This window comes from Brassica napus, chromosome A10 (assembly GCF_020379485.1).
Source record: "Brassica napus cultivar Da-Ae chromosome A10, Da-Ae, whole genome shotgun sequence".
Lineage (NCBI taxonomy): Eukaryota > Viridiplantae > Streptophyta > Magnoliopsida > Brassicales > Brassicaceae > Brassica > Brassica napus.
The window spans coordinates 18,301,092-18,325,787 of NC_063443.1; the positions used below are offsets into that span (position 1 = coordinate 18,301,092).

The following is a 24,696-nucleotide window of genomic DNA, read 5'->3' on the forward strand; positions in this document are numbered from 1 at the left end:
GAAAATCATAGTTGATAAATTATTTTAATAAAACTAAAACTATAGTTGAAAGAAAGCAAAATAATAATCTTCTATAGAAATTTTAATAATTAAATAAGTTTTACGATTTTTAAAATAAATAATAAAATAACTTGATAAATTATTTTAGTAAAAACATGAAAATTAATTTAATTGAAGTTGAGAATAAGTTAAACATTTTAAATACATTTATATTATATGTTCATTTGTTTATTACGGGCGGGTCTACATGCATAAGCACCACTTGCACTTGCCCAAAGACGGGCCTGAACCTACTATAACTTTTTCTGGCTTTGCTAGGGTTGGGCAAAAAATCCGAGAACCCGAATAACCGAACCAAATACGATCCAAAAAGTAGTACCGTACCCGAACCGAAATTAGTTAAATATCCGAACGGGTTCAAAATTTTGGTATCTAAAGAACCATAACCGAACCCGATCCAAACTGAAATATTATAGATACCCGAATATATCCAAATTAGAATTATGTACCTGAATATGTTAGCTATTTTTAGATATAATATCCAAAAAAATATCTAAAATGTATAAGATATTTTGAAATTGTCTAAAATATTTAAAAATATATACAAATAGTCAAAAATAAATATCTAAAATAGCTAACTCAAAACACCAAAATACTTAAAATGTCTATTGATTGATTCTCCATCCAAATTTTCAAGCTAAACTAATTTTTAGGTTAAGTATAGGTATTTTAGCATACATTATTCAAAATTTTATGTTATATATTATTTTTATTTATAGATTTTGAGAAATTTAAATTATATATGAATTTAAAATTTATTTGAATAATTTAAACGGAGACAGAATCTTTAAACCCGAAAACACAAAATCCAAATAGATACGAACTGAATCCGAATGGGTACCCGAACGTCCACCCCTAAGCTTTGCAGCCGCCTTCTTTTGCTACTAGAACATAAAGAATGAAGATACATTTTTTTCCTAAATAGTACACTAGTATAACTAGTAAAACAAAGTCATTATCCAAATTAAATATTATCGAAAAAAAATTATTAACATATTTTGACACATATAAGCAGGAGGATTATACCAATATTTTTATTGATTCTGCATTATCATCTTCTATAGCACTGACAACAAAAACCAAATATCATCATATTAATTGCAAAGTTGTACTAGTTATATGCATTGTATTTGTACCAGTTATATTAGTTATACTCAATCTATTTGTACTAGTTATACTTGTTTTAGTTATACTAGTTGTACTAATTTGAGTTGTACTAGTTATACTAGTAATACTCTGCGTTTTTTTTATTTTGAATCTAGTACGTAAAAGATGAAATTTGATTCTGGGTAAGTTATAATTGATTGAATATGATTATGGGTTGATCGATTTGGTATAAGAAAGAGAAAATTAGCGGATAATTGAAATTTTTTTTTGATTTTATTTTAAAAAATAAAAACTATCGATGGAGAAGAAAGGGGGAAGAAGAAGAAGAAGATTTAGGTTAGTTGGGTCGGGTTTCGGGTGGGTCGGATTCTGGATCGGATAATAATGGCATGGTTAAGTAAATATGTTTAAGTCTTTAGGTTTTTTAGTTATTTTACTTAAATTTCTATTTAAATTTAAATACAAAATGAAAAGAAAAAAGGACGGGTCTAAATGAGATTTTTTGGACCCCAAATGGTCCATAGTAGCATTTGATCCTTAGACAAGAGGGAGGCAACCGAAGAGTGGGGTGCAATGCACACAAGATAACAGAATGTTTGCTGTTTCGTTAGTACCTCGTACCACATCCTGCCGTTTAACCTCTGCGTTTCTCTGCCACCTCTCGATTCCATTTCTTCCTCCCTCACCACGGCTCCACCATCTCCACTACTACCACCAGCAGCCACACCTTCCGTCTCTCTCTTCTTCTTCTTCTCAGGTTTCTATCTCTCTCTCTATTTCCCCGAGAATCTTGGAGAATATTCGTTTTAATATTCTCACTTTTTCTCAGTTTCAGATTCGTTCGTTCACAAAACAGATCGACATGGCAGCTCCAGGTTTTGCTTGATACGAGTTGCAATAATATCTATATTGCTTGGATCGAGCTCACTTGTTTGTTTGGATTTGTAGTGATGAAGCAAAAGACAGGAGGAGATTCGTACGAGGAAGCGTTGGCTGCTTTGTCTTCATTGATAACGAAGCGAAGTCGTGCTGATAAGAGCAATAAAGGAGATCGGTTCGAGCTTGTCTTTGATTATCTCAAGGTTTTTTCTTAACGATTAGATTTTATTTATTTTTAATTTCTTTACTAAATTATTATTATTAAGCTTTTTTGTAATTCATTTGCAGCTACTCGATCTGGAAGAAGACATGTTAAAGATGAAAGTCATCCATGTCGCTGGAACCAAAGGCAAGGTACAACAACAACTTCCATTTCTCGTGATTCTGTGTAAAATATAATACTTTGTTTTTTGTTTTTGTTTTGAGTCAAGATATATACAGTAGGAGTTGTTTTGGTTAGTTAGTTCTACTAGTGACCGTTTGTCGTTTATAACTGCTTTGCCGCAAGCTTAAGATCCTAGGCATATTGGTTTCTTTTGATAGTGTGTCAGTTTTGCGAAGTTGTTACTTTTTGCATGGTTGATTACTATTTGATTCAAACCTTTAGTGAACTCTTTTGGTGAAAAAAGTGATTTATTGTTTGCACGGATGTTTGATCTAACAGTTAACGTTATTATTCTCTTTTGTTTTCTTTTTGTGGCATGAAGGGATCGACATGTGCCTTTACAGAGTCTATTCTACGAAGCTACGGCTTCCGAACTGGACTCTTCACTTCACCACACCTCATTGATGTCCGCGAAAGATTTCGCTTGGACGGGTAAGTTTATTTATGTCTGTTTAAAATTTTTGTGAAAGAGAAAATATACATTTACTCATAAAATCATGAATCTTGTTCTATTCTCGAACTACGTTCATAGATTCTAAAATATAAAGTAGCAAACGAGGCAATGAAGCTAGAGTTTTGTATTCTTCTTTACTGAAAACTGCTCATTTTTCGCTTTAGCTGATGTGTTCTTCTACTGCTGCAGTGTGGACATTAGCGAGGAGAAATTTTTGGGTTATTTCTGGTGGTGCTATAACAGGCTTAAGGTATGTTTTGCAAAACAAAGAGAAGATTCAGTCTAAGAATTTCATGATTAGTGTTAGTGTGCATAGATTTAAAATGAAGATGCAAATAGCTTTAGTTTTTGACTCAATGACTTTATGATTTGCAGGAGAGAACTACCGAGGAGATACCAATGCCTACGTATTTCCGCTTCCTTGCATTGCTAGCTTTTAAAATATTTGCTGCAGAAGAGGTTTGATTTGCCAATCTTTACCTTTATTTCTTACCTAGTGCCGTGATACATGTGAAAACATCTTTTCTGTTTATTGATACTACTCATTGCTTCTTTATGCAGGTAGATGCTGCTATATTGGAGGTAGGGTTAGGCGGGAAGTTTGATGCCACCAATGCGGTACGTTTGACAGGAAAAGATGGATACAAATACTAGTTCCAAGATTCACTGCTGTTTCAGTAGTTCCAATAATTACTCAAACACAACTCTATGATAATATCTACATAAAACTCCAATTACTGGATTACTTTCAGGAAGTCTGTAAGTAGTCTTTTTCTTGTCACTAAATAAGTTCTCATGGGGGATTCACTGCTGACTTGTTACAGGTTGAGAAACCTGTGGTATGTGGTATTTCTTCACTTGGATATGACCACATGGAGATTCTAGGTTTGTAACTGGAATCTTCTCATGCATGCCAATACCAATTCTGTTATGAAGATGTTATCATTGTCCATATCTTTAGTTATCTCGGCTTTAAACTTTAGATCATGAGATCTAAATGAGCGAGCATAGTTTTGATTTTGAGTTACATTTTGTTTAATGTTGTATCATGATTTCTTTATTATCTATGGGATGCGTCACAGGTGATACGCTCGGCAAAATTGCTGGTGAAAAGGCTGGAATTTTCAAGGTGGGCTATAACTCTTTTACATCTAATTTTTAAATGAACCATTCCTTTTTTTAACGTAGTAATACATCAATGTTTACTCAACTTTCTGGCAAATCACTCTTTTTTCAAGGTGGCTTTAACTCTTTTACAGTTACCAAATTTTCCTTGTTCAAATTTCAGCTCGGAGTTCCAGCTTTCACAGTACCCCAACCTGATGAAGCCATGCGTGTCCTTGAAGAGAAAGCTTCCGAATTAGATGTAACGCCCAATTTCAATTATTGAACCCTATGTTTATTAAATATTGCAGAAAATGTTTATCTGCTGCTTGGTTGACTGTAGTATTTTAGGTGTGTCATTTCTTTTATGATGAAAATTGAGAAATCAAATGCATAGAAGCTTCAACATTCTGTTGACAGGTTGTGAAATTAACTGTAGGTATTTTTAATAAGCTTTGAACATTGTATGGATAGGTGTCTCTGGAAGTGGTGCAACCACTAACCGCAAAGCAGTTAAATGGTCAGAAACTTGGGCTTGATGGGGAGCACCAATACTTCAATGCTCGTCTAGCAGTCTCGCTTGCCTCTACCTGGCTTCAACAAATTGGTAAAATTGAAGTTCCAAGTATGACTCAGATGGTAAACTTCTCTTTCCGTCTTCAGTTAGTTCTCAGTTTATATCTAGGCCTTACTTTCATTTGTGTATTTTCATCTTTTCTCCACATTATTCTTTGGGTTACAGAGTATTCTTCCTGAGAAATTCATCAAAGGGTTAGCTACAGCGAGTTTGCAAGGACGAGCACAGGTTGTCCCTGATCAGTTTATTGAATCTCGAACTTCAGGAGATCTAGTCTTTTATCTGGATGGAGCTCATAGTCCAGAGAGCATGGAAGTATGCGCAAAATGGTTTTCGGATGCGGTTAAGGGAGACAACCGGTCAGAGAGCTCAGGACATTTGGTTAATGGCTCCTCAGGTTCCTCTCATGATAAATCGTCGGTAGAAGAAAACTGCCAGCAGGTAAAATATAACGGGTTTCTTGTTTTGACTTGGATAAGAGCTAATGGGTTAAAAGTATCTTCTTAAATGTCTATACTTGCTTTGCAGATATTGTTGTTCAATTGCATGTCAGTTCGGGATCCAAATCTGCTGCTTCCACATCTAAGGAACACATGTGCAACCCACGGTAAGTTCCTGAGAAGATAGAAATGTAGAAACAAGAAAAAAAACGTTAGCAGAAGAGTTAATATGGATAATTAGAGAAGGCTGAGTAATGGTTGATGTGTAGGTGTGCATTTCAAGAAGGCATTGTTTGTACCAAACATGTCGGTGTATCACAAGGTTGGTACGGCTGCGGATTTGCCAGAGAATGATCCTCAGGTTGACTTGTCATGGCAGATGACACTCCAGAAAGTGTGGGAAAGCCTTGTCAACAGTGAAGATAATGAAAGCAGTGGGAAGAGTGAGGTGTTTACTTCACTGCCAATGGCAATAAAATGGTTAAGGGATAGTGTACATGAGAGTAGCTCAGGCACACGTGTCCAGGTATAAACACCGAACACCCTTGGTAATTGAATATGTGGATGGCTCTTTGGCTCTAAGGACTGTGTTTGTGTGTGTGCAGGTTCTTGTAACTGGTTCGTTACACCTTGTAGGTGATGTACTGAGATTGATAAGAAAATGAAGGTAAAACAAAACACATGTCATCATTATTCAAATTACACACTTAATCACCGAAACCCCCGGCGGAAGAGGATGACATTTCTTATGAACTTTTTGTCTGTATTATTTTGATTTTTCTTTTCCACATATAGATTTTCTTTCAAAGGAACAGATTCACAAATGCTAGCTTGGTATATTTTTTTTATCAATTTAGAATTTGAAAGGATTTGTATTAAAGTGAAAAATCCACTGTTACTCTTGCATGAATTCTAGAACTTTTTAAAGAATATTTGTTAAACTATTTTGAGATTCACTATTATTAGAAAAAAAATTAGTTGTGAATTTTAAGATTCTTCTAGTCATTTTAAAATGTTGGAGTGGAGTTTGTTAGTTAATAAAATTAAAATCTTGAAACTCATAGTTTGAGATGAATTTTTTGAGTGGTTTAGTTAAAATTATTTTAAATTTTTGATTAACCTTAAATCATCCAAAAACTTGGCAAAAATCAAATGGCTTTAAATGATAAAACTGAATACACCCCTAAAATCAATTGAACCAGTGTCCCGGTTCAGTATCATCCAATCAGGGTGAAATACAACAATCAGATAATTTGGGCTTCCAACCTATACATGATTTGGGCTTGTAAAACTCGTGGCCCACACGCCTCCCCTCACTTGAAAAGCCCTAATTTACCTTTTTCATATATCTCTAGTTGTGTGTTTCCACTTAAGTGTCAAAACATGTCAGGAAGAGGACATAGCATCGGTAAGATCTCTCAAGATTGTCGTCTGTCTTAATATTGATTAGATTTCAGGTCTGTCAAGGGAAACCAACAGATCTATCCCTAATTTACTTTTGATCTTATTCTTCTTGCTTTTTTTAATGCTTTACTCTCTCTCTTTACAGAGACAAAGATATGCATATACTGGAACTTGGAGGATTGCCCAATCCCTGAAGGTCTGAACCCTGATTTGATTTATGAGAATATCAAATCAGCTCTTGAGAGTAAGGGTTATGATGTTGGTGGTGGTGACATGTCAATCAATGCTTATGCTGATAAGAAAACATTCCCTGATGAATTGCTCGATAGATATGGAATCAACCAAGTTCAATTTCGTGGTGGACGTAAAGCTGACAGAGAGTTTCAAATGTTATGGGACTGTCTTTTGTGGAGGGTCGACAATCATCCAGAAGAAGCAAATATTATGTTCATCTTAAATCTCTCTGACGACAGTGAGTTTATCAATTCACCTGACCACCATGAGTTCTTAAAGATTCTTGAATCTTTGAAGTCGAGAGACCACAATGTCATCATAGCACAGCCGGGTGAAGTGGTTGCGTTACAATTACTTCTTGCTACAAGTTCGGTATGGCTTTCAACAAGTCTGTTGTCTGAAGGAAACCCTCTCGTCCTAACCCCAAGCTTTGATTGCTTCGATTCGGCGGAAGATATGGAGAAGGTTTTGGGTATGGATAGATTGATGATCGAGCTTCGGTCACGAGGAATGAAATGTGGAGGGACGTTGCAGGAGTGCGCTGCAAGGCTCTTTTTACTTAAATCAACACCACTCGATAAGCTCCCAAAGCAACATTTCAAGAAAAAGAAGAACGAACAGAAGAAGAAGACAAGAACTAGGTGTGACTCTGACTAAATAAACCAATTGGAAAACTATATTCTGTGTCATCTTGTTTGTTATTTTCTTTGAATAAAAGTGTGCTTAATAGAATATAAAGATATAACATACTGAAATGACGACCTTTGTTTTCCAGCACCATTCATATATTATATCAAATTCGAATTTGTTAACTTCAAAACCGAACAAACTCACTCATAACGGTCTCTCCTCTAAAGCCTTTGCCGGAGCTGTTGGTTCTCTTTACGCAACAATTGTAACTCCTTCATTATCTCCGCCTGGTTCTCTAGAACCGAGCTTAATACCTTCGACATCTCCATCTGTATAATACAACAACAACAACATAATCAGCTTTTAAGTCTGACATGGGTGAGATTAAAGCAAGATAAAGAAAAAAAAAACACTAAGTACCTCGTGCATGTGGAATTGTCTGAGGATCTCGATGTGCAGGTTTCTCATGTCGTCATGAACGGAGTTTTGGAATGAATCCAGAGTCCCTTCAAGTGTCCTTTGAAATAGCTGAAGTGTGAAATTGCTGCCACCCACATCATTTTGAGATTGCTTCATGTTTCCTCCCTGCTACAGATTTGCAACAAGTTTACAGATTATCCCAAACGATTTAAAGAAAATGATTTTGTGGAAAGTTTTTTTACATACATTCATAATCGGAAGAGCTTCTGATGCAGCTCCCAACTCAGGTCTCGGCATCAGATTACTAAAGGTTTCCTCTCTCGTTTCTGCTCCTGTTTTCTTTATCTTGGGTGAACCCGTAGAGAGAGAGCTGCTGATTCTCTCAGCATATGTCCTACGAGGTAAACTTGGTGATAGCCTCAATGAATCGATGTTACCCGGAGCTGAGATGCCTTTTGGAAACAACGGGCTTGAAGGTAAGTTCTTGTCTGTCTCGGAAGCTGAAGAGAAGTCTCTGATCCGTGGGAACTCTGAGCTAACGTTTACTGCGAGGTTTGACTGACCAAGCGACGACAAGGGAAACATTGATCCAGATGTGCTACCACCACTTGTGCTTGAAACCCCGAGACGTGAAGGAAATTTATCGGAGATTTTCTCATTGGCTAATTGGTTGAACTTGTCAGATAATCTATCACCACCCCATGATTCTGGAGGTGTCAAGGCAGAAGAAGAAGAGTCTTCACTTTTGGTTGATGCTGTTGGCGTAGTAGTTCCGAATGGTGAAAAAGCAGCTTTTGTATGTTCCTTGTTTCCATCTCCGTATGGAAATCCCCTGCTAGATGAAGGCTTTCTGTTATCGATCAAATGATCCTTATTGTTGAATCCTTCGCTATCAGCCCACTTCTCAGCAGATGAAACATCAACGATAGGGGAAAATACACGCATATCATCATTGAAACTGTCACTGGCACGAAGTGCATGTAGTCTTCCCGGTGGCGCACCAGACCATAGTGTTCTGTTTGGTGTTTGCTCTGCCGACGGCACGTTCGACGTACTCGTGGCAGTTCCACGAGAACCTGCCGACTGTGAATCTGAGGATGTCGTTGACGGAACTGGATCAGGAATGATAACTGAATCCTCCACTGTACCACCAAGAAGAGCCATCTCACCGTCGTAGTTTTTCTCATTCACAATAACTGGTTTTGATGTTTGCCATGATAAACTTGTTACAGCCTGTGTATTAATAAAGTAAAAGCTTCGTTAGCTTTTGTAATCCAGAGTTTTTTATTTAAAGGGCTGAAGAGATTGCACTGAGTTAGAAATGTACTGACCTCTGAACTACTGAAAGCGTGCAGGACAGTGACAGGCTGTGGTGTCTTACGAACGTCGTAAAACACTACTCTACCATTACCGGTTCCAGCTGCCAGAATGTGACCATTATCCCCAAACGCCAAAGATGAGAAAGGCGCCTCATAAGAAATGCAGGACGAAAATCTTTTGGATCCAGAGTCATACGTGTAAAGCTTTTTGTCCATCCCCACACTAGCAATTTTCTGTTAAACAGTAGATTACTTAGAAACTATGCTTATAAAATTTATCTCAAAGAGCATTTAGAAAATGCCTATCAAAGTTGAGGGTGCACGTGTGTACTGGTCAGAATTTGAAATCACATTCATCCGACTCTTTGCATTATGTGTACCAAGTATCATTGATTATGATTCAGTTACCTTTTCGTCTGATGGAGAGAAGCAAACACCCGCAGCTGGTGCAGAATGCTGCTTCCATGACATCTGTGAAGATACCAGAAACTAAATGGTAAGTATAAACACATTATTTTGCATGAAATCTTGTAAACATTAACAGAAGAGACGCATGCATTTCCACATGAGCAGACCTTTGGATTACGCCCAGTCGTGTCCCACAGATGCACAGTGCCATCATCACCCGAAGTAAGTAGAAGGTGACGACTGGACCTTGAATAGTCAAGCACCCTCAATACCTGATCTTAAATCGATTAGAAAACAAATTAGTTTTGATGACCGAGGTTCTGAACTACCGATGGAAGTATAAATGTACAGACTGAACAACCTGCCCATGTGGATCTTTGAGTTCGCTAGCCCTTGCTCCAGTTTTAAGGTTGTGAACTATCAGATCCCCACCAACACTAACAGACGCCAAATGCTCATCTTTGCAATTGTACATCACGCCAGTTATTGTACTTGTATGACCCCTCAGCTTCTTGACACAAAGCTTTTTTTGCAGATCCCATATCTTAACAATTTGACCAGTTCCACCAGAAGCTATGAACTTTGACCCTTTTCTGCCGAAGCTAAGAGCCGACAAACATTCCTGAATTCATTATGACACAAGCAAATATGCATAAACAATAACCTTCACAATAAATTTGGCAATTAATCTATATATAAAATGCAAAGACTTTGGAAGATGGCCAAAAGAATGATGTACTTTATACTCTCAATTTCTTGATAATGTTTAAAATGTGCAGGAGCCAAACAGTGACTACGTTAGCGATAGAAGTATATTCTGGGATAGAATCTTGAACCACATCATGATTCATGACGGAGGAAATGAACTCAGATGTTGGTTATAATAAGCACACTAATGTATTCATCCTCATTGGCTCTTAGACTCCACAATAGTTGTGAAGAAACTCATCTAACAAGGATACAACAATTCACATTTTCGAAAAGAATATGAAAAGATCTCCTTTTAGCCACCATTCATCTAAGATATAATTTACTACTAAGGGCATCTCCAACCCCACTCTATTTCTACTCTAAAATAGAGTTTAGAGTAAAAATGCTCCAATGGTACTTTGTTCATCAATCTATTTTCTATTCTAAAATAGAGTACCATTGGAGCAAATTCAAACTCTATTATAAAGTTACTCTACTTTAGAGTGAAAAAATAGAGTAAATCATTAGAGATGGTCTAAGAGGAAAAAAGCTGTGACTGTTAATGAATAAGATATGCAGCAGAAGGAACACTGGAGTGAATGAAGAAAGGAATCTACCTCAGCACTATCACCACCGTCCTTCCCAGCAACCGGAACAGTTCCTAGACTACTCCCATTAATCCACCACAGAGATATCTTCTTATCATCTCCAGCACTCGCCACCACCAAATCTGCATCCCATTAAACAGAAACCTCAACACACAGCAGAAGAAAGAAAGAGAATCAATCTTCTCCTTCCACTAATACAATAGTAAACATAAACCAGAGGTCAGTCCATTTGAATCAAATAGTAACACAAGCAAACCTGTTCATTTCATTCATCAGCTATTCCACTAATTACATTCCCAAATACTTAATCCCTAATTCAATTTTTGAGCACCAGATCACAAGATATCTAAGATTCATTCTACAAAAACTCAGCTCAATAATCACTACTTGAGTTACTTTCCTAAATCTTTCACCCAACCAAACGAATCAAGGAACGCAATACAGATGCGACTGATCTGAGATCAATTACTCGTGTGATTCCACTTTACGGAGTTTACAGCAGAGCCAGGCGTCGGAGTGTAGCTCAAGACGCAGGGATCACCGGAATCGGCGGACACGTCGAATAGCTTAACCGTATCTCCGCCGCTCGCGGCCAGGAGGCGCCACGTAGGGTCCACCAAGTGCGACATCGTCACTACCGAGAAAACTCGAAAGGATATTTCAGAATCTGAGACAATGCGGGGGGAACTCTACCTTTTCCTTCCTTCTCAGAGAAAGAGAAGAGAGACGAACAGTGAGAAATAAATAAATAAATAATTATTAATTTTTTGAATTAAATTAAAATTTTGAAATTTGTAACGCCTTGTCCCCTTGATTATGGGCTGAGCTAGTGGGCCCTTGATAAATAATAAATCTTTTGCAAGGAATCTGATGATTAAAAAAGGAAATAGAAGATAATAAGGTTTAAAGTCACTACTTAATACTGCAGCCCATTATTATGAGAGGCCCAAACCAATGAACCCAATTAGATCACTGAGGACTTTGTCATATTGCAGTTTAGTCCTTTAGTTTATTTTCTTTTTATTCCTAACTCATAACTTTGTGTGTTTCGGGTTTTCCTCTTTTATGAATCTTTAGCCTTAGAAGTCACCTGACCCCCACTATCTAGAAGAGCCAGTTACAGTGTACCAATGTTTACTTCTTTTTTCTAGGTTATAATTTTATGAAACAGATTAAACCGGAGTTTAGACAACAATTTGTCACTGATTACAAAACAAAAACTGATTCTAATCAGCTAAAACTGTATTCAAATTTGCAATCAAAGACTACCATGATATATCCGTTTACAGATGATTAACCATATAAACATTCTATAGATTTAATTCATACGTTATGTATTGTTTTTGATACGTTTAATTCATGCGTTAAATATCCAAGTTGAAAGAGAGACATTGAACAAGTATATGACATAAGGTCTGGTAAGGGCTATAAAGAATCAAAATCTTACCTCCCTAATCTTTGCGTAGGATGAAAGTAACATAAAACAGATAAGACGTTAGTTAAATCTCTGTAGACAAACAATTGGATAAGAATACTCATCATACCCATTTCTGTTTTGTTGTCAACGTTTTTGTTGTCGGTATATGTGTGTTTATATATCCGCCGAAATAATTTGGCAAGTGATTTTTGATTCTTATATCCTAAAATAATCTTTATATGGCGAATCTTACTAGATTTGGAGAAGATAAAATGCAATCAAAATTAAAGAGAAGATAGACGTGGGAATATGCCTCAACGTTTCAGCTTGTTGTTTTGCGACCTCTACTTTTTAAAAATTGGAATAAATCAAGTCATGAAATCTTTTTTTGATAATGATAGACTTGACCCTGCAGATATATGCTTAGCTTTTTTTTTTTTTTTTTTTTTTTTGAAACACATCAGATATATGCTTAGCTTAGATCGGAATTTTTGGTATAAAAAGATAAAATATACATCCTTTACCGGTTAATAGACAAACCAAAGGAGAGACCAAAATATCATTTTATAAAAGAAATGAAATGTGGTATATCACAAATAAGTCTACGACGAATAAAAGGGAAATGGATTCCATATCTTAATTAATCATTCTTCTCAAAGTGTGATTTGATTTATCTTTTGGGATTTTAGATTGAGCATTTTCTATGTTATAGCATTCTACATTTCTTGTAAACTACATTAACAGTATAACATCGTCTCCCTATCCAACATTATCCATTATAATTATTCATATTCTTATTTCTTACCATCAAGTCGAACAACAACCCATCTCTTACACAACATAAAAGTAATTTAAAAATCAAAGCTTAATATTCGAGATGTGAGAATGTCCATGCATGCACCTTTAGTCCATACTCCATAATAGTGTGATTCAGTCTAAAAGATGTTAGGAGAAAAAAGGCTATACACCTTCAAGAAAAAAGTCGTTTTGAGTCGCATGCATTATCCAATTTATTGTATTTATATTTAAGAAAATGAAGGAGATAGAGATTTTAGTAGTGTGTATGTATATATGTCAAAGATCAATAATCACCACGAGTTTTATTTTTCTTTTCCGTTGTATAAAAGTGAAGAAAAAGAAGAAGGTCAAGAACTTATCCAAATGACAAAAACAGAGAGTGAATTAAATTGTAGAGAAAAAGTACAAAAGTAGTAAAAGCAAAGTTTATCCACAACATCAACAAGAAAACACACGTGGCAAAATGGAGAGAGCTGAAGACGGCGGCAGAGCCACGTGGGGATCACGTGAACCCATCTCCGTCTCATCAGAAGTTGGTTATATAACAGACCGTTGGGGAGTTAGGGCAAAACCAAAAAACACCAAAGTCATCATCATCAATAACTATCATTATCCATTGCTCTTTCTTGTTCTCTCTCTCTCACACACAAATCAACATCTTGAGTACGTCTCTCTCTGGCTCTACTCTTAACAAAGCTCACTGCGAGATATATAATTAGTACTTAATCATCCATGGATATGAAGAAAACCAAAGCTACTTCCTCATCTTCTTCACCTTCTTCACTTGATCATCTCTTTGGTCCCAAAGGATCAACCTCTGCTACTTCGGCTTCTTCTTGTTCAACTATACTCGATTCCATTTTCCCTCCTCCTGTAATATATACTTTACATATGTGTGTCTATATATATGCATGCATATGCTGAATGTTAGTATGTGCATGTAACATATTTAGCGGTTGTGTAGAATTAAATTGAAATTGTTGATTTTACACATACATAACAGCTAGAATAAAACTGAATTATGATGCACACTTTCTGTAAATCTTTTGGAAATAGATAAGCTTTTGTAAGAGATAAGGCTTTTTATAGTCATAAAGAATTTTCCTTAACTAGCTACACGACAAGTAAGCATAGAAACTATCACATTCATGCATGTATCCTCTTGGGGGTGCATATTCATATATGTGTGTATGTATGTGGTTGTGGTTTGAAGCTTTTATTTCATAAATTGAGTTTGTAGTTAACTTGAAACAATTTATAATGCAGGTATCAAAGAAGAACGGAAATCACACTGCTTATGAAGTGCAAAGCAGCATTTCTCAAACCACTGGTAATCTAATTTTGACAAAACAATAAAATATTTTTTCGCTTTTAGATTTAATAAACTATTTAGGAATAAATTGGTAAAAGAATACTGAAATATGTATTTTTTTTTAAAGGAAAGTCATACATTAGTCTTTAAATAATATTTCCGAGTTTGTATTTTAGTTTAAGCATAGATCGGTATTAGTTATTATATATAGATAAATAAAACACTTGCTTAGAACTCTCAAAATATAAGTAGTTAATATATATAAACCATAGATTCTAAAATTGTCAAAAGTAAAATTTTATTAAAATTCTTACCAAATTGTCTACTGTCTATAATCCCCTTAAAATATTAAGATACTGAGGTTAATTGCATCAACTATTGTTGAAAGTCCCAAATAAGATCAGCCTACGGCCATTTGTTCCAGGAATATGATGAAGTTAAGAATATGAATATTTTCCAGGAATTTTAACTTTTGTTCTCACTCTCTCTTTTGGTGTGTTTCCAAAGATGAGAGAAGCATCCATGAAAAGAGAGAAGCTTCCTATTACAGTTCCTCCATTTACTACGGGGGCCAGCAACACTATTCACCTCCACGAACCGATGGCTCCTCCACTTCTCCATCTCATCACCACAAAGAAACTGATGATCGAACCGATGACACAAACGCTACTTCCAGGGGAAATTGGTGGAAAGGTCCTTACCTTTCTCTATCTTAATTACCTAGTATGACTTTTTCTTAATCACTCCATTAACAGATTTTTGGTTTCATTATTGCAGGTTCTTTGTATTACTAAGAGGAGCAACCTAACTAGTCTCACTTGATTTCTGCAATGGCCATGCCATATATATCGATGCATTCATATCCGTCACTTCGCAGTGTGATCTTTGGGTTTTGTTTATATATATGTTCATCTTTTGTTTTTGGTTGTAATCCTACATAGTTTAAGATGGCGATTATTTGACCTCATCTACCACTAATGTATGGTAAATAAAATACTCACGATCTTAGTAACTAGTTATATTTTCATGACCAACAATCGTGTTTGATCAAATTTTATTACTGAAACCAAGTAATACACATGATTTTAGACTGGTTTCAAAGTATGTTTATTGCTCTCTGTCGGCTACATCAAGGCAGAGAATAAGCTGCAAGAAACACAAGTAAAAACTTGATAAGCAAAATTGCATATGCGACCGACAGAGAAAAGTTAATAAGCAGTTATGATATTACCTCCACATTTGTAACCGATGGGGCGATCAGCGATGTTGCAGCGTTTAGGAATGGTCATTGAGATCTCTGGCTTTGCTCCAGAGTTTCTAGCCGTAGAGGAGAGCATGACAGCGCAAAGACATTTGGGGTTCTTCCCCATTTGTCTAATTCGAACACAGCAAGTTGCCGACACTTTAGCAGACTTGTCTTGTGCAGCCATTGCGCAAGGAGCCAGCTTTATGGCTTCTCTATCCGGAGGGTTCCTCCCGCATTCTCCAGCTCCATGGACCGCGGTTTTAAGGCTGTAGATGCAGAGAACTAGGACGAGAAGGCGAGATAAAACGTAGGTATCCATTCTTGAAGAAGATTGTATATGCATATACTCATTGTGGAGCCTGAGATTTATAGCAATTGAAATGTCCGGAGGATCAAAGAAAATCCACATAGAAAGTAGTGGAAGAAGCACTAAAGGAACATAGTAATGACTTCACCTAATCAGTCGCATTAAGGGCCTCAAAGTGTATAGTTATTATAATCTAAAGTAAGGTCAGAGTGCCCTTAATCTTCTAGCTAATCATTTCAAAACCCTTGGGAAAGCAAAGAGGTTTTTTTACATGACAAACCAATAGGCAATAATAAGAAACCAAGTATTGTACTTGAAGAAAACGATTGTCAAAGGCCTTAATGAGCCTTCAGCAAGAATTAAGCTTTAAGTTAGGTGCTCTAGGTCCACAAAGCAACTGAAGAATAGAACTCAGCTTAAGCGCTCTAGCGATGTGTGAGAGACACAGAGCTAGGAACACAGCTGAAAAGAGGCTCTAATCCAAATGAGAGACATTGAAAATTTCTCACTTTTGATGTTAGATTCCAAGTAAATAGTGTAAAAAACCACCTTTGTACAGTCACTCTGCTTTATCAATATCCCAAGAGATCAAACCAAACAGCTCTAAGCTAAAGATCACCTCATAAAGATCCTTAGGTCCTTCAGTTCTCAACGCAACTGATACGTGAGAGAGAGAGAGAGAGACAAAAGCTAGAAACAGCTGAAAAAACTCTAATCCAAAGGCGGGACATCTAAAAGTTTCTCGCTTTTGATGTTTGATTCCAAGTAGAATTTAAAAAAAAGCTTCTTTGTACAGTAACTCAGCTTAATCAATATCCAAGATATCAAAACCAAACAAGCATCAGAAAAGCATAATCTAACACCCACGTTCTCGGATTGAATCTGTTTGAATCCATTAGTTGATTGTTCCTCATGCCTAATCACCATCTAAATAAGAATATCATCTAAACTTAATTAAACAAAAAAAAAAAAAAGCAAAATCTAAATGAGAATCCAGCATAATCTAACACCCATGATGTCCTGGGATCGAATCTATATGAATCCACCCGTTGATTATTCCAGATAACACAATCCCTATCTAAATGAGAATCATATCTCAGAATCAGCACAAGAATCATTCTCATTTTCAAACACACCATACAAAACATTGTTTCCTATTTGCATCAATCATTCTAACGAGTAAAAGCATAAAGCATAAGCGAAACATAAATAAACAGCGCCGAAGGAACCAAAACCAAAAGCGGCACAACCGCCGCATAACTATGCCCACTCGCGCCACACCCAAAGCTCCCCAGCTTGATCTGAACCACATTAATCAAAGCCAACATCAAAAACACACACCCGCAAACCGATCCCAAACCGGAGATAACCATCCCGAATCTGAGCGCCGTCTTGTTAACATAGTAAACCACCGGATCGATCCGAGCCGAGAAGTGAAACGAAGGGGCCGCGATGTTGAGCCTCATGGCCTGTTTGAGGCCCAAAGCGACGAGGCTCGAGAAGAGGAAGGAGGCGAAGGAGTAGACGTGGAAGGCGACGAGATTCTCCGCCATGCGCGCCGTCGGGTTGCAGTTCGGGTCGGTCACGAGGCTGTTCGTTGGGTCGGAGGGGTTCCAGGCTAGGCCGATGAAGACGGCGAGGGTGAAGAGTGAGTTCACGTTCACGATCCCGTCGAGTGCTGTGATGTGAATGCTCGTCGTCATTTTTGGAGTCTCCGTTTAGATTCGATTAGACGAATCTGACATTTAAAGAAGAAAAAAAAAAATTAATGAGTGAAATAAAAAGTTGACGCCGTTGCCGGGGATCGAACCCGGGTCACCCGCGTGACAGGCGGGAATACTTACCACTATACTACAACGACTTTTTGTTTGTATCTTCATTAGTTAGGTAATTGTACATTATACACGTTATTAATGATTTGTTGGTGTTGTTTACCAACCATAACTGATTTGATAAGAGAATGTTTTGCTATGATAAGTCTCAACTTTGTATGTTTTGATTTGCGAATGTAGACAGTAGAGTAAGACAAAAGGTATAAGTAAAACATATCAAACAAATACATTATATTGAGTTTCTACAAGCTCTCAAGACACATTGTACTTAGGAGGACCCTTTGATGTTATTGAATCTCTTTTCTTCTCCTCTTCACCTTCTTTACCAAACTGGTTTCTTACTGCTTCTTGTGGACTCTCTGATGGATCCACGCATACTTTTAGTTTCGACTCCATGCCAAGATAATTGTTCAAGACCCTTCTCAGAAGATTATGATGTTGAAAAAGTTATTATTTTGTCTGATTATGAAGGAGAGAGAAGTGCCAAAGGAGAAAAAAGAAACAGAAACAAAGAGAAAGAGGTACTTGTATCAATATGTAGTATGCAAGTTTGATATCAAAACGCTAAATAAAAATAATTGATTGAGTTATTTATAACGTCCTTATAAGGGGGACAAAACAGATAAAGAAAGTCAACATCAACAAGATTGACTGAGTTATTTTCTTCTTCTTCAGTTCAATATCTATTTTAGATCTTTATTTCAATATTTATTTGAGTGCTAACTGAAAATCCTAAATAAATACTGAAATAAATATCTAAAATAGATATTGAACTGAATAAGAAAAATAAGTTATGTAAAATACCATGTGTAGCAGGCCTAGAGTATATTTAATGTCACTGTTGCTGTGACTCAAATCTTGGAGTTTTTCATCAATTTTATTCTTTTCATTTTGAGATAAAACGTCCCGTTTAGGTGCGTCTTTTTCATCAATCTTATCCATTTCCCCGTCTTTTTGTTGATGTTTGGACAGTTTGATTGATCATCAACAAGAAGACGGAGAAATGGATAAGATTGATGAAAAAGATGCATCTAAACAGGAGGTTTTATCTCAAGATGAAAAAGATAAGATTGATGAAAAACTCCAAGATTTGAGTGACACCAACAATGACATTAAATATACTCTAGGCCTGTTACACATGGTATTTTACATAACTTATTTTTCTTCTTCAGTTCAATATCTATTTTAGATATGTATTTCAGTATTTATTTGGGATTTTCAGTTAGCACTCAAATAAATACTGAAATAAATAACTCAGTCAATTTTTTTATTTAGCGTTTTGCTGTCAAACTTGCATACTGCATATTAAGATAAGTACCTCTCTCTTTGTTTATGTTTCTTTTTTCTCCTTTGACCCTTTTCTCTCCTTCAGAATCAGACAAAATAACAACTTCTTCAACATCAGAATCTTCCGAGAATGAATGGTGGCCTATTGTCAATGGCATTCCCATTAGATATTCAATTCGAGAACATGCATTGTTAACTGGCTTATGCTACGATCACCTCCCACTAAAGTTTGAGAATATTTTTGAAGAGAGCTATAATTTAAGTTTAATTTTGCTGAGAAGTATTTTGTAGACACATCTAAGGTAGATATCTCAGACGTGGAACAAAAACTAGAATCAATGGAAGAGGGAAATGAAGATCTTCAGAAGATGGCGTTGCTTTTCTTCATCGGATCTGCCATCAAAAGAAAGAAGAATAAAACAAAGATAAGAGAATGTGTTGAATGTGTTGAAGAATGTGTTGAAGAAAAAAATACTAGTATAACTATTATGAGTGAGAGAATTGTTTCTTGATTGTATGAATGTGTTGGTGTATTTTTTCTAAATGGCTCACAAGCCTTTATATAGAAATAAGAGAATGAGGATTACATTATGATACAAATCACAAAGGTGTGATTTTCTTTCTTCAAAATCACAACAAACGTAAAGTGGTGTTATGGAGCATTAAGTCACATCAATTATCATAATGAAAAACAAAATTTTCATTAACCCTTGACCGTAACTTACTAGCAAAAATATTAATATCTTCCACTAATCAAAGCTAATTTATTTTGCTATGGGTTTACATTTTTATATTTAAACAAATATAAAAGATAACATAAATATGATTTAAACCATAAGATATTAGACACAAAGTCTATCTAACAATTTTAAATCAAATTTAAACCCCAATATCCAATGTGTGCACTTGCTAGTTTTTATACTTAGTCAAATTTAAAGTTTTTTAAACTTTGTAAGTCACACTTTGGAACTCCATTTCTCATTTAAACCTACTTTGATTTTGACATGTGGTTACACTACTTTATAGTGCCCAACATCTGGTTATTCCGACGAACGTCTTCGTCCGGAAACTTACCAAAAAATGGTCTTAAACCATATCGTCGAAAACGAGTTCCAACAAACAATGAATGTTCTCGAATTGAATATTTAATGGGAACGCCATTGACAGTAATATGCCACCATTCAAATATCCCTGATATATGATGTCCTAAGAATTAGAGCCCACAATACCGAGTACTTATGAAATTGTCTAGGCATATTAAATATATGTTGAAATTAAGGATGTTCCTTAAACCATATAGCCTTATCTTGTAGCTTCTGCTCTATGATGTCAATGGTTTGCTTGAGATTGGCCGTCGTGTCGAGAGAACATTTCTCTCGATAAGAGGACTGATCAAAATACATGCTCTTATGTGGAGGAACTGTATCTTGCAATCTATATGTCAATAAATCGAATCAACTATCCAATTAGCGAGAGCAAACAATCCACAATCCCCACAATTAAACCCAAAATCAACAAAACACAATTTAAGGCGGCGGAAGACTTACGAAGAGCTTGTTGCAGCTATTTGCGAGAAGGATCAAACCCAATTAGATTCGATGAGACGACTCTTAGATTTAAAGAAAAAAAAATTAATGAGGAAAATAAAAAATTAAGCCGTTGCCGGGATCAAACACGGGTCATCCGCGTGACAGGCGAGAATACTTACCACTATACTACAACGACTTTGTTGTTTGTTTCTTCATTAGTAAGTGTATTGTACCTTATACACGTTATTAATGATTTGTTGGTGTTGTTTACCAACCATAACTGATTTGATGAGAGAACGTTTTGCTATGATAAGTCTCAACTTTGTATGTTTTGATTTGCAGATGTAGACACTAGAATAAGACAAAAGCTATAAGTAAACATATCAAACAAATACATTATATTGAGTTTCTACAAGCTCTCAAGACACATTGTACTTAGGAGGACCCTTTGATGTTAATGAATCTCTTTTCTTCTCCTCTTCACCTTCTTTACCAAACTGGTTTCTCACTGCCGTTTCTGGACTCTCTGATGGATCCACGCATACTTTCAGTTTCGACTCCATGCCAAGATAGTTGTTCAAGACCCTTCTCACTCCAAACCCTCGAGAAGGAACACCTTTCTCATTGACTTTGATGGTGTTCTTGCTGGATAAAGAAGGTGTTCTCTCTCCTTGTCTAGGGCTAATCCTAGGTGCAGGAGAGAAACCTGGTGTGGTTGAGAAGCTTGTTCTGTATGGTGTTCCTGATGCAGATAGTAAATAAGGGACTGGTACTACTTTCTTGTGAGCTATAACGCTGACTCTTGGACTTGACAATACATGGTTATCATCAGGTTGTTTTGTTAAGTCGTCCACATAGAGTAAATCATCGATTCGTGCCACGATGTTTGAAGCTAAGCTCTCTAAAGCCCTTGAGTAGCTCTCCAAGATTGATTTCCCAATATCCTGAAATTTTATTTAAAAAAGACAGTTTTAAGTTAAAGGAACAAGAAAAGCAAATCATATAATGTAAACGTTTATTTTTTTTTGGACCTTGTTAGATTGAATCTTGCTAATATCTAGAGAAGTCTGCGTTAGAGATGGAAACCGCTGCTTCAAGCAACGTAAGAGAGTTTCGGATCTCTCCACAAGCAATCCTCTTTTGTCACCAGCAGCCATTAGATCTTTCACCATCTCCCATGATAACTTTGGTGTAGTAGAGCTTGAAGTGTTGTTGTTGACTCCAAGTTTTGTTTGAACTCTTCTGCGCCAAACGTATATGGAAGCTTCCACACGGTTTGCGATATCAAGAGCAATATGCTCAGAGGAGAGATCAAGACAGTCAAGAAGACACTCCGCGGAAAATTTCTCAGATGTTATGTATCTGTAGATAACATCTCCAAGGCATGATCTACCGTTCTGCACAAAGAGTAAAATGTCCGAAGACTCATAAGAAAGAGATTCTAAGGCTCTGAACGTTAACTATTAAAACCGCAACGCACCACAATTAACACTAACAAAAAAAAAAAAATTTCTACTTTTAAAACCGCACGTGCATTTGAAGTAAAGATAGAAACCTTAGGGAGGGTTTCAAGGTAAGATTCAGGAACATCCATTTCGGTTAGAGAGACGCTATTGATGGCCATTGCAGCTTTAAGTATCTGCGTTGCACAGTCCCTCTTGTGGTTCAGTTCTGTTCTTGCATCTTCTGTAAGGCCATTAGGTGCTAGACGAGGAACAGGCAACCACCATTTCTCCTCTTGGCGCTGAATCTTTCTGCGGAAAGACGCTGAGCCATCGTTTTCAGAAGATACAATGCCTTGATCAACGTACCAGAACTCTGTTTTCTTGAAACTCGCCAAGACATCCTATTTTGCCAACAAAGAGATCTACATCAAATGGTTTCACTTGAAAGGATCATTGTGACAAAAGGTCTGAGGGAGACTCACAAGAAGCATATTGTCTAGCTTACGGAGAGCTGGGAGGTTGATGAAAAGATCAAATCTTGGTTTGCAAGTCATGACCTGAACATCAACAAGATTGATTCATTAGTACACATTTACACTCCACTAATAAAAGATCATGAACGTACCTCGAACTTTTTTCCGTCTGGATAAGTTTGCGTTGAAGGTGTTAACTCAACGATGTGATCACTAACGCTGAGAATCCACTCCATTTCTCTTCTCCACATTGCCTTCTTCTCGCTTGGAAGAGGCTCCAACCTCCATAGCTGTCCAAAGATTGTAGCTAAAAGAAGAAAACATGTTAAACACTTTGAAGAGAGAGTTTTGATTCGAACACAAAGATAACAAAGATAGTGTTTTATACCACAGAGATTGGTGATGGCGTTGGAAATGGCTAAAGCTGTGCACACGCCTTTGCCTGAACCTGACATATCTTCACCAAGTAATAACTTTGCAAATCTCTCCTTCATCATATCCACATCTAGTTCAAAATCAGATCAACAAAAAAAAATTAAATTTCAAAATTTTTAAACTAAATTAAAGTAAAAAGGTTTAGAAAAAAAAATTCGATTTTTATTTTTCTCTGAAACGAAAACAGAGTATTGCAAACGAAAACAGAGCACTAACCTGCAATGTTCACTTCCTTTCCTTTAAACCCAGAATCAGCGACAAGGGCAGGTTTGTTATGGTCGAACTTGATGTTTTCCTTTGAACTTTTACGAAACGAGGCTTTCCTTATCGGCCAGCCTAGAATCGATGATGGTGGCGGAGAAGACGAAGCAGGGCATGAAGAACCTTCGTAGCTCGATCCGTTTGTGCTGCTTCTCTCCTTTGATTCGGTTAAGACACTTCTTTTCTTATCAATCCCTGCGCAGCTCTTCACTAAATTCTCCATTTTAGAAAAACTAATACCGAACTTAAGAGAAAAACTGGTTTTGTTTGAAAGACAGGATAGAGTTTAAGAAACGGCTTTATGGTAAGAACATGTCTCTTGTGAGAGAGAAATCCAAAGAAATTTCAAAAATAGTTCAGCCGATAGAAAAAGTTATGTTTCTCTGTTTTAGCTTCTTCCTCTGTCACGAGTATAGTAGATAGAGAGTAATAATATATATTGACTTTTATTTCAAAACATTAAATTATATTTTTGGCGGACAAATCTCTTTCTCGTGTGGTGGGATGTTACGGTTCTGCCCCTTGTGTTAATCAAAGAATTTAGTAAGTACTACAAGTAGTATATGGTGAGGTTAAGTGGGGATTAATCAAAGAGATTTTTTCATATTTTGAGGTAATAATTAGTTATATTAATTATAACGTAACTTATGGACATAACTATTTTTAACATAAATTAATTAAATTCAAAGTTCAAACAAATTAGTTAAAGACTGGTTGCATTTCTACATAAGGTTTATTTTCTACGTAAGGTTATTATGATACTACTTAACAACACCACTATCTTAATTCCAAAAAAAAAACTATCAGAAAACTACCTAATAAATGAAGAGTTTAACCCCAAAAAGGAAGTGAATACATTCTTCTTGGGAAGTGTCAAAATTTAATATCTCGGCCGCCGATAAAAATGTGAAAGGTTCATATTATAGGCTATAGCTGGTTTATCGCATCGTTATTCGTTGTCAGAAAATAATGCAAAGGGTAAGTAAGTGGCATTTCCGTTAATATGGATGTTTCTGGTGGTGCAATATCGTAATCTGAGGATTTAATTCAAACGCATGGTCCCATCGCTATTCGTTCCGTAGCCGTTTAAAAGGCCTCTCTCAAGTCGGCGTAGCTTAATGACTTATGCCTTCCCAAAATAGTTGAAAAATATGTTATGTATGATTGATTATAAGTTTATAACATTACGGTTTGATTCATAATTTGTTCAAGTCATGTCCATCACATCACATCTCGCAATTCCAAAATTCGAATCCAATAGAGCAATAGTGTTCACTAAAAAAAGTAAAAAGGTGTGGACTGTCTTAAATTCTACTAATACAGAAATTCAAATAACTAGCTTTTGTTAAAGTGAAAATAAAAGTTTTTGACTTTTTGGACACAGCACTCTCATAAACTTTCCTTTTTTTTTCAAAAAATGTTATATTCTTTATTTTTTTAATGTATATGGATTTCACAAGTCTACAGTGTCTTCTTTGTCACGTGTTCAACATCCCGCCTTCTACATTCGATATGGGTTTCAATTCAAATCCTTGTCTTTGTACTCTCTTTTTTTTTCTTACTTTGGTATATAATAATGTCTTCCTACTTTACTAGCTGCTGCCCTTTATGATTAAAATTTTCTCTCCTTTTGTA

The 24,696-nt window shown here is 36.2% G+C and overlaps 6 protein-coding genes and 1 non-coding gene across 10 annotated transcripts; 2 read left to right on the forward strand and 5 right to left on the reverse strand.

Moving 5' to 3' along the window:
• The first annotated feature begins 1,714 nt into the window (after nucleotides 1-1,714).
• LOC106419503 (folylpolyglutamate synthase) lies at nucleotides 1,715-5,950 on the forward strand. 3 transcript variants are annotated; one of them, XM_013860308.3, is made up of 16 exons: nucleotides 1,715-1,924; nucleotides 1,997-2,042; nucleotides 2,116-2,249; nucleotides 2,335-2,400; nucleotides 2,754-2,863; nucleotides 3,075-3,135; nucleotides 3,261-3,344; nucleotides 3,447-3,503; nucleotides 3,710-3,770; nucleotides 3,968-4,014; nucleotides 4,174-4,251; nucleotides 4,464-4,628; nucleotides 4,732-5,007; nucleotides 5,095-5,173; nucleotides 5,276-5,532; nucleotides 5,612-5,950. In XM_013860308.3, exons 1-16 carry the CDS (start codon nucleotides 1,760-1,762, stop codon nucleotides 5,669-5,671), a joined length of 1,746 nt encoding a protein of 581 aa, XP_013715762.2. In that variant the 5' UTR covers nucleotides 1,715-1,759; the 3' UTR covers nucleotides 5,672-5,950. The 3 variants fall into 3 exon arrangements, with proteins under 3 accessions (XP_013715762.2, XP_048598548.1, XP_048598549.1); XM_048742591.1 differs by having other exon boundaries at nucleotides 1,718-1,920; nucleotides 1,990-2,042; XM_048742592.1 differs by having other exon boundaries at nucleotides 1,728-1,914; nucleotides 1,990-2,042.
• Nucleotides 5,951-7,302: 1,352 nt separating this feature from the next.
• Nucleotides 7,303-11,562, reverse strand: LOC106419067 (protein NEDD1-like). Of its 2 annotated transcripts, none has more exons than XM_048742589.1 (9): nucleotides 11,189-11,562; nucleotides 10,729-10,841; nucleotides 9,783-10,043; nucleotides 9,589-9,693; nucleotides 9,422-9,484; nucleotides 9,026-9,247; nucleotides 7,941-8,927; nucleotides 7,695-7,862; nucleotides 7,303-7,603 (listed from the first exon to the last, which is right to left on the reverse strand). In XM_048742589.1, the coding sequence occupies exons 1-9, from the start codon at nucleotides 11,346-11,348 to the stop codon at nucleotides 7,496-7,498; spliced, it is 2,187 nt and encodes a 728-aa protein (XP_048598546.1). In that variant the 5' UTR covers nucleotides 11,349-11,562; the 3' UTR covers nucleotides 7,303-7,495. The 2 variants fall into 2 exon arrangements, with proteins under 2 accessions (XP_048598546.1, XP_048598547.1); XM_048742590.1 differs by having other exon boundaries at nucleotides 7,695-7,859; nucleotides 11,189-11,558.
• A 1,151-nt stretch (nucleotides 11,563-12,713) lies between these two features.
• Nucleotides 12,714-15,267, forward strand: BNAA10G24550D. Its single transcript, XM_013859810.3, has 4 exons — nucleotides 12,714-13,807; nucleotides 14,201-14,264; nucleotides 14,754-14,939; nucleotides 15,024-15,267. Exons 1-4 carry the CDS (start codon nucleotides 13,667-13,669, stop codon nucleotides 15,038-15,040), a joined length of 408 nt encoding a protein of 135 aa, XP_013715264.1. The 5' UTR covers nucleotides 12,714-13,666; the 3' UTR covers nucleotides 15,041-15,267.
• Nucleotides 15,252-17,089, reverse strand: BNAA10G24570D. The gene is made up of 2 exons (XM_013859807.3): nucleotides 15,478-17,089; nucleotides 15,252-15,392 (listed from the first exon to the last, which is right to left on the reverse strand). Exons 1-2 carry the CDS (start codon nucleotides 15,899-15,901, stop codon nucleotides 15,376-15,378), a joined length of 441 nt encoding a protein of 146 aa, XP_013715261.3. The 5' UTR covers nucleotides 15,902-17,089; the 3' UTR covers nucleotides 15,252-15,375.
• On the reverse strand, nucleotides 16,902-17,557 carry LOC111197946. The gene has a single exon (XM_022693679.2). It carries the CDS (start codon nucleotides 17,500-17,502, stop codon nucleotides 16,972-16,974), a length of 531 nt encoding a protein of 176 aa, XP_022549400.1. The 5' UTR covers nucleotides 17,503-17,557; the 3' UTR covers nucleotides 16,902-16,971.
• Nucleotides 17,558-17,588: 31 nt separating this feature from the next.
• On the reverse strand, nucleotides 17,589-17,660 carry TRNAD-GUC. Its single transcript has one exon. It is a non-coding gene; the product is annotated as a tRNA-Asp (tRNA).
• A 3,144-nt stretch (nucleotides 17,661-20,804) lies between these two features.
• Nucleotides 20,805-23,480, reverse strand: LOC106419071 (rop guanine nucleotide exchange factor 5). The gene is made up of 7 exons (XM_013859831.3): nucleotides 23,017-23,480; nucleotides 22,754-22,870; nucleotides 22,518-22,672; nucleotides 22,375-22,449; nucleotides 22,003-22,293; nucleotides 21,479-21,844; nucleotides 20,805-21,391 (listed from the first exon to the last, which is right to left on the reverse strand). Exons 1-7 carry the CDS (start codon nucleotides 23,282-23,284, stop codon nucleotides 20,867-20,869), a joined length of 1,797 nt encoding a protein of 598 aa, XP_013715285.2. The 5' UTR covers nucleotides 23,285-23,480; the 3' UTR covers nucleotides 20,805-20,866.
• Nucleotides 23,481-24,696: the final 1,216 nt, after the last annotated feature.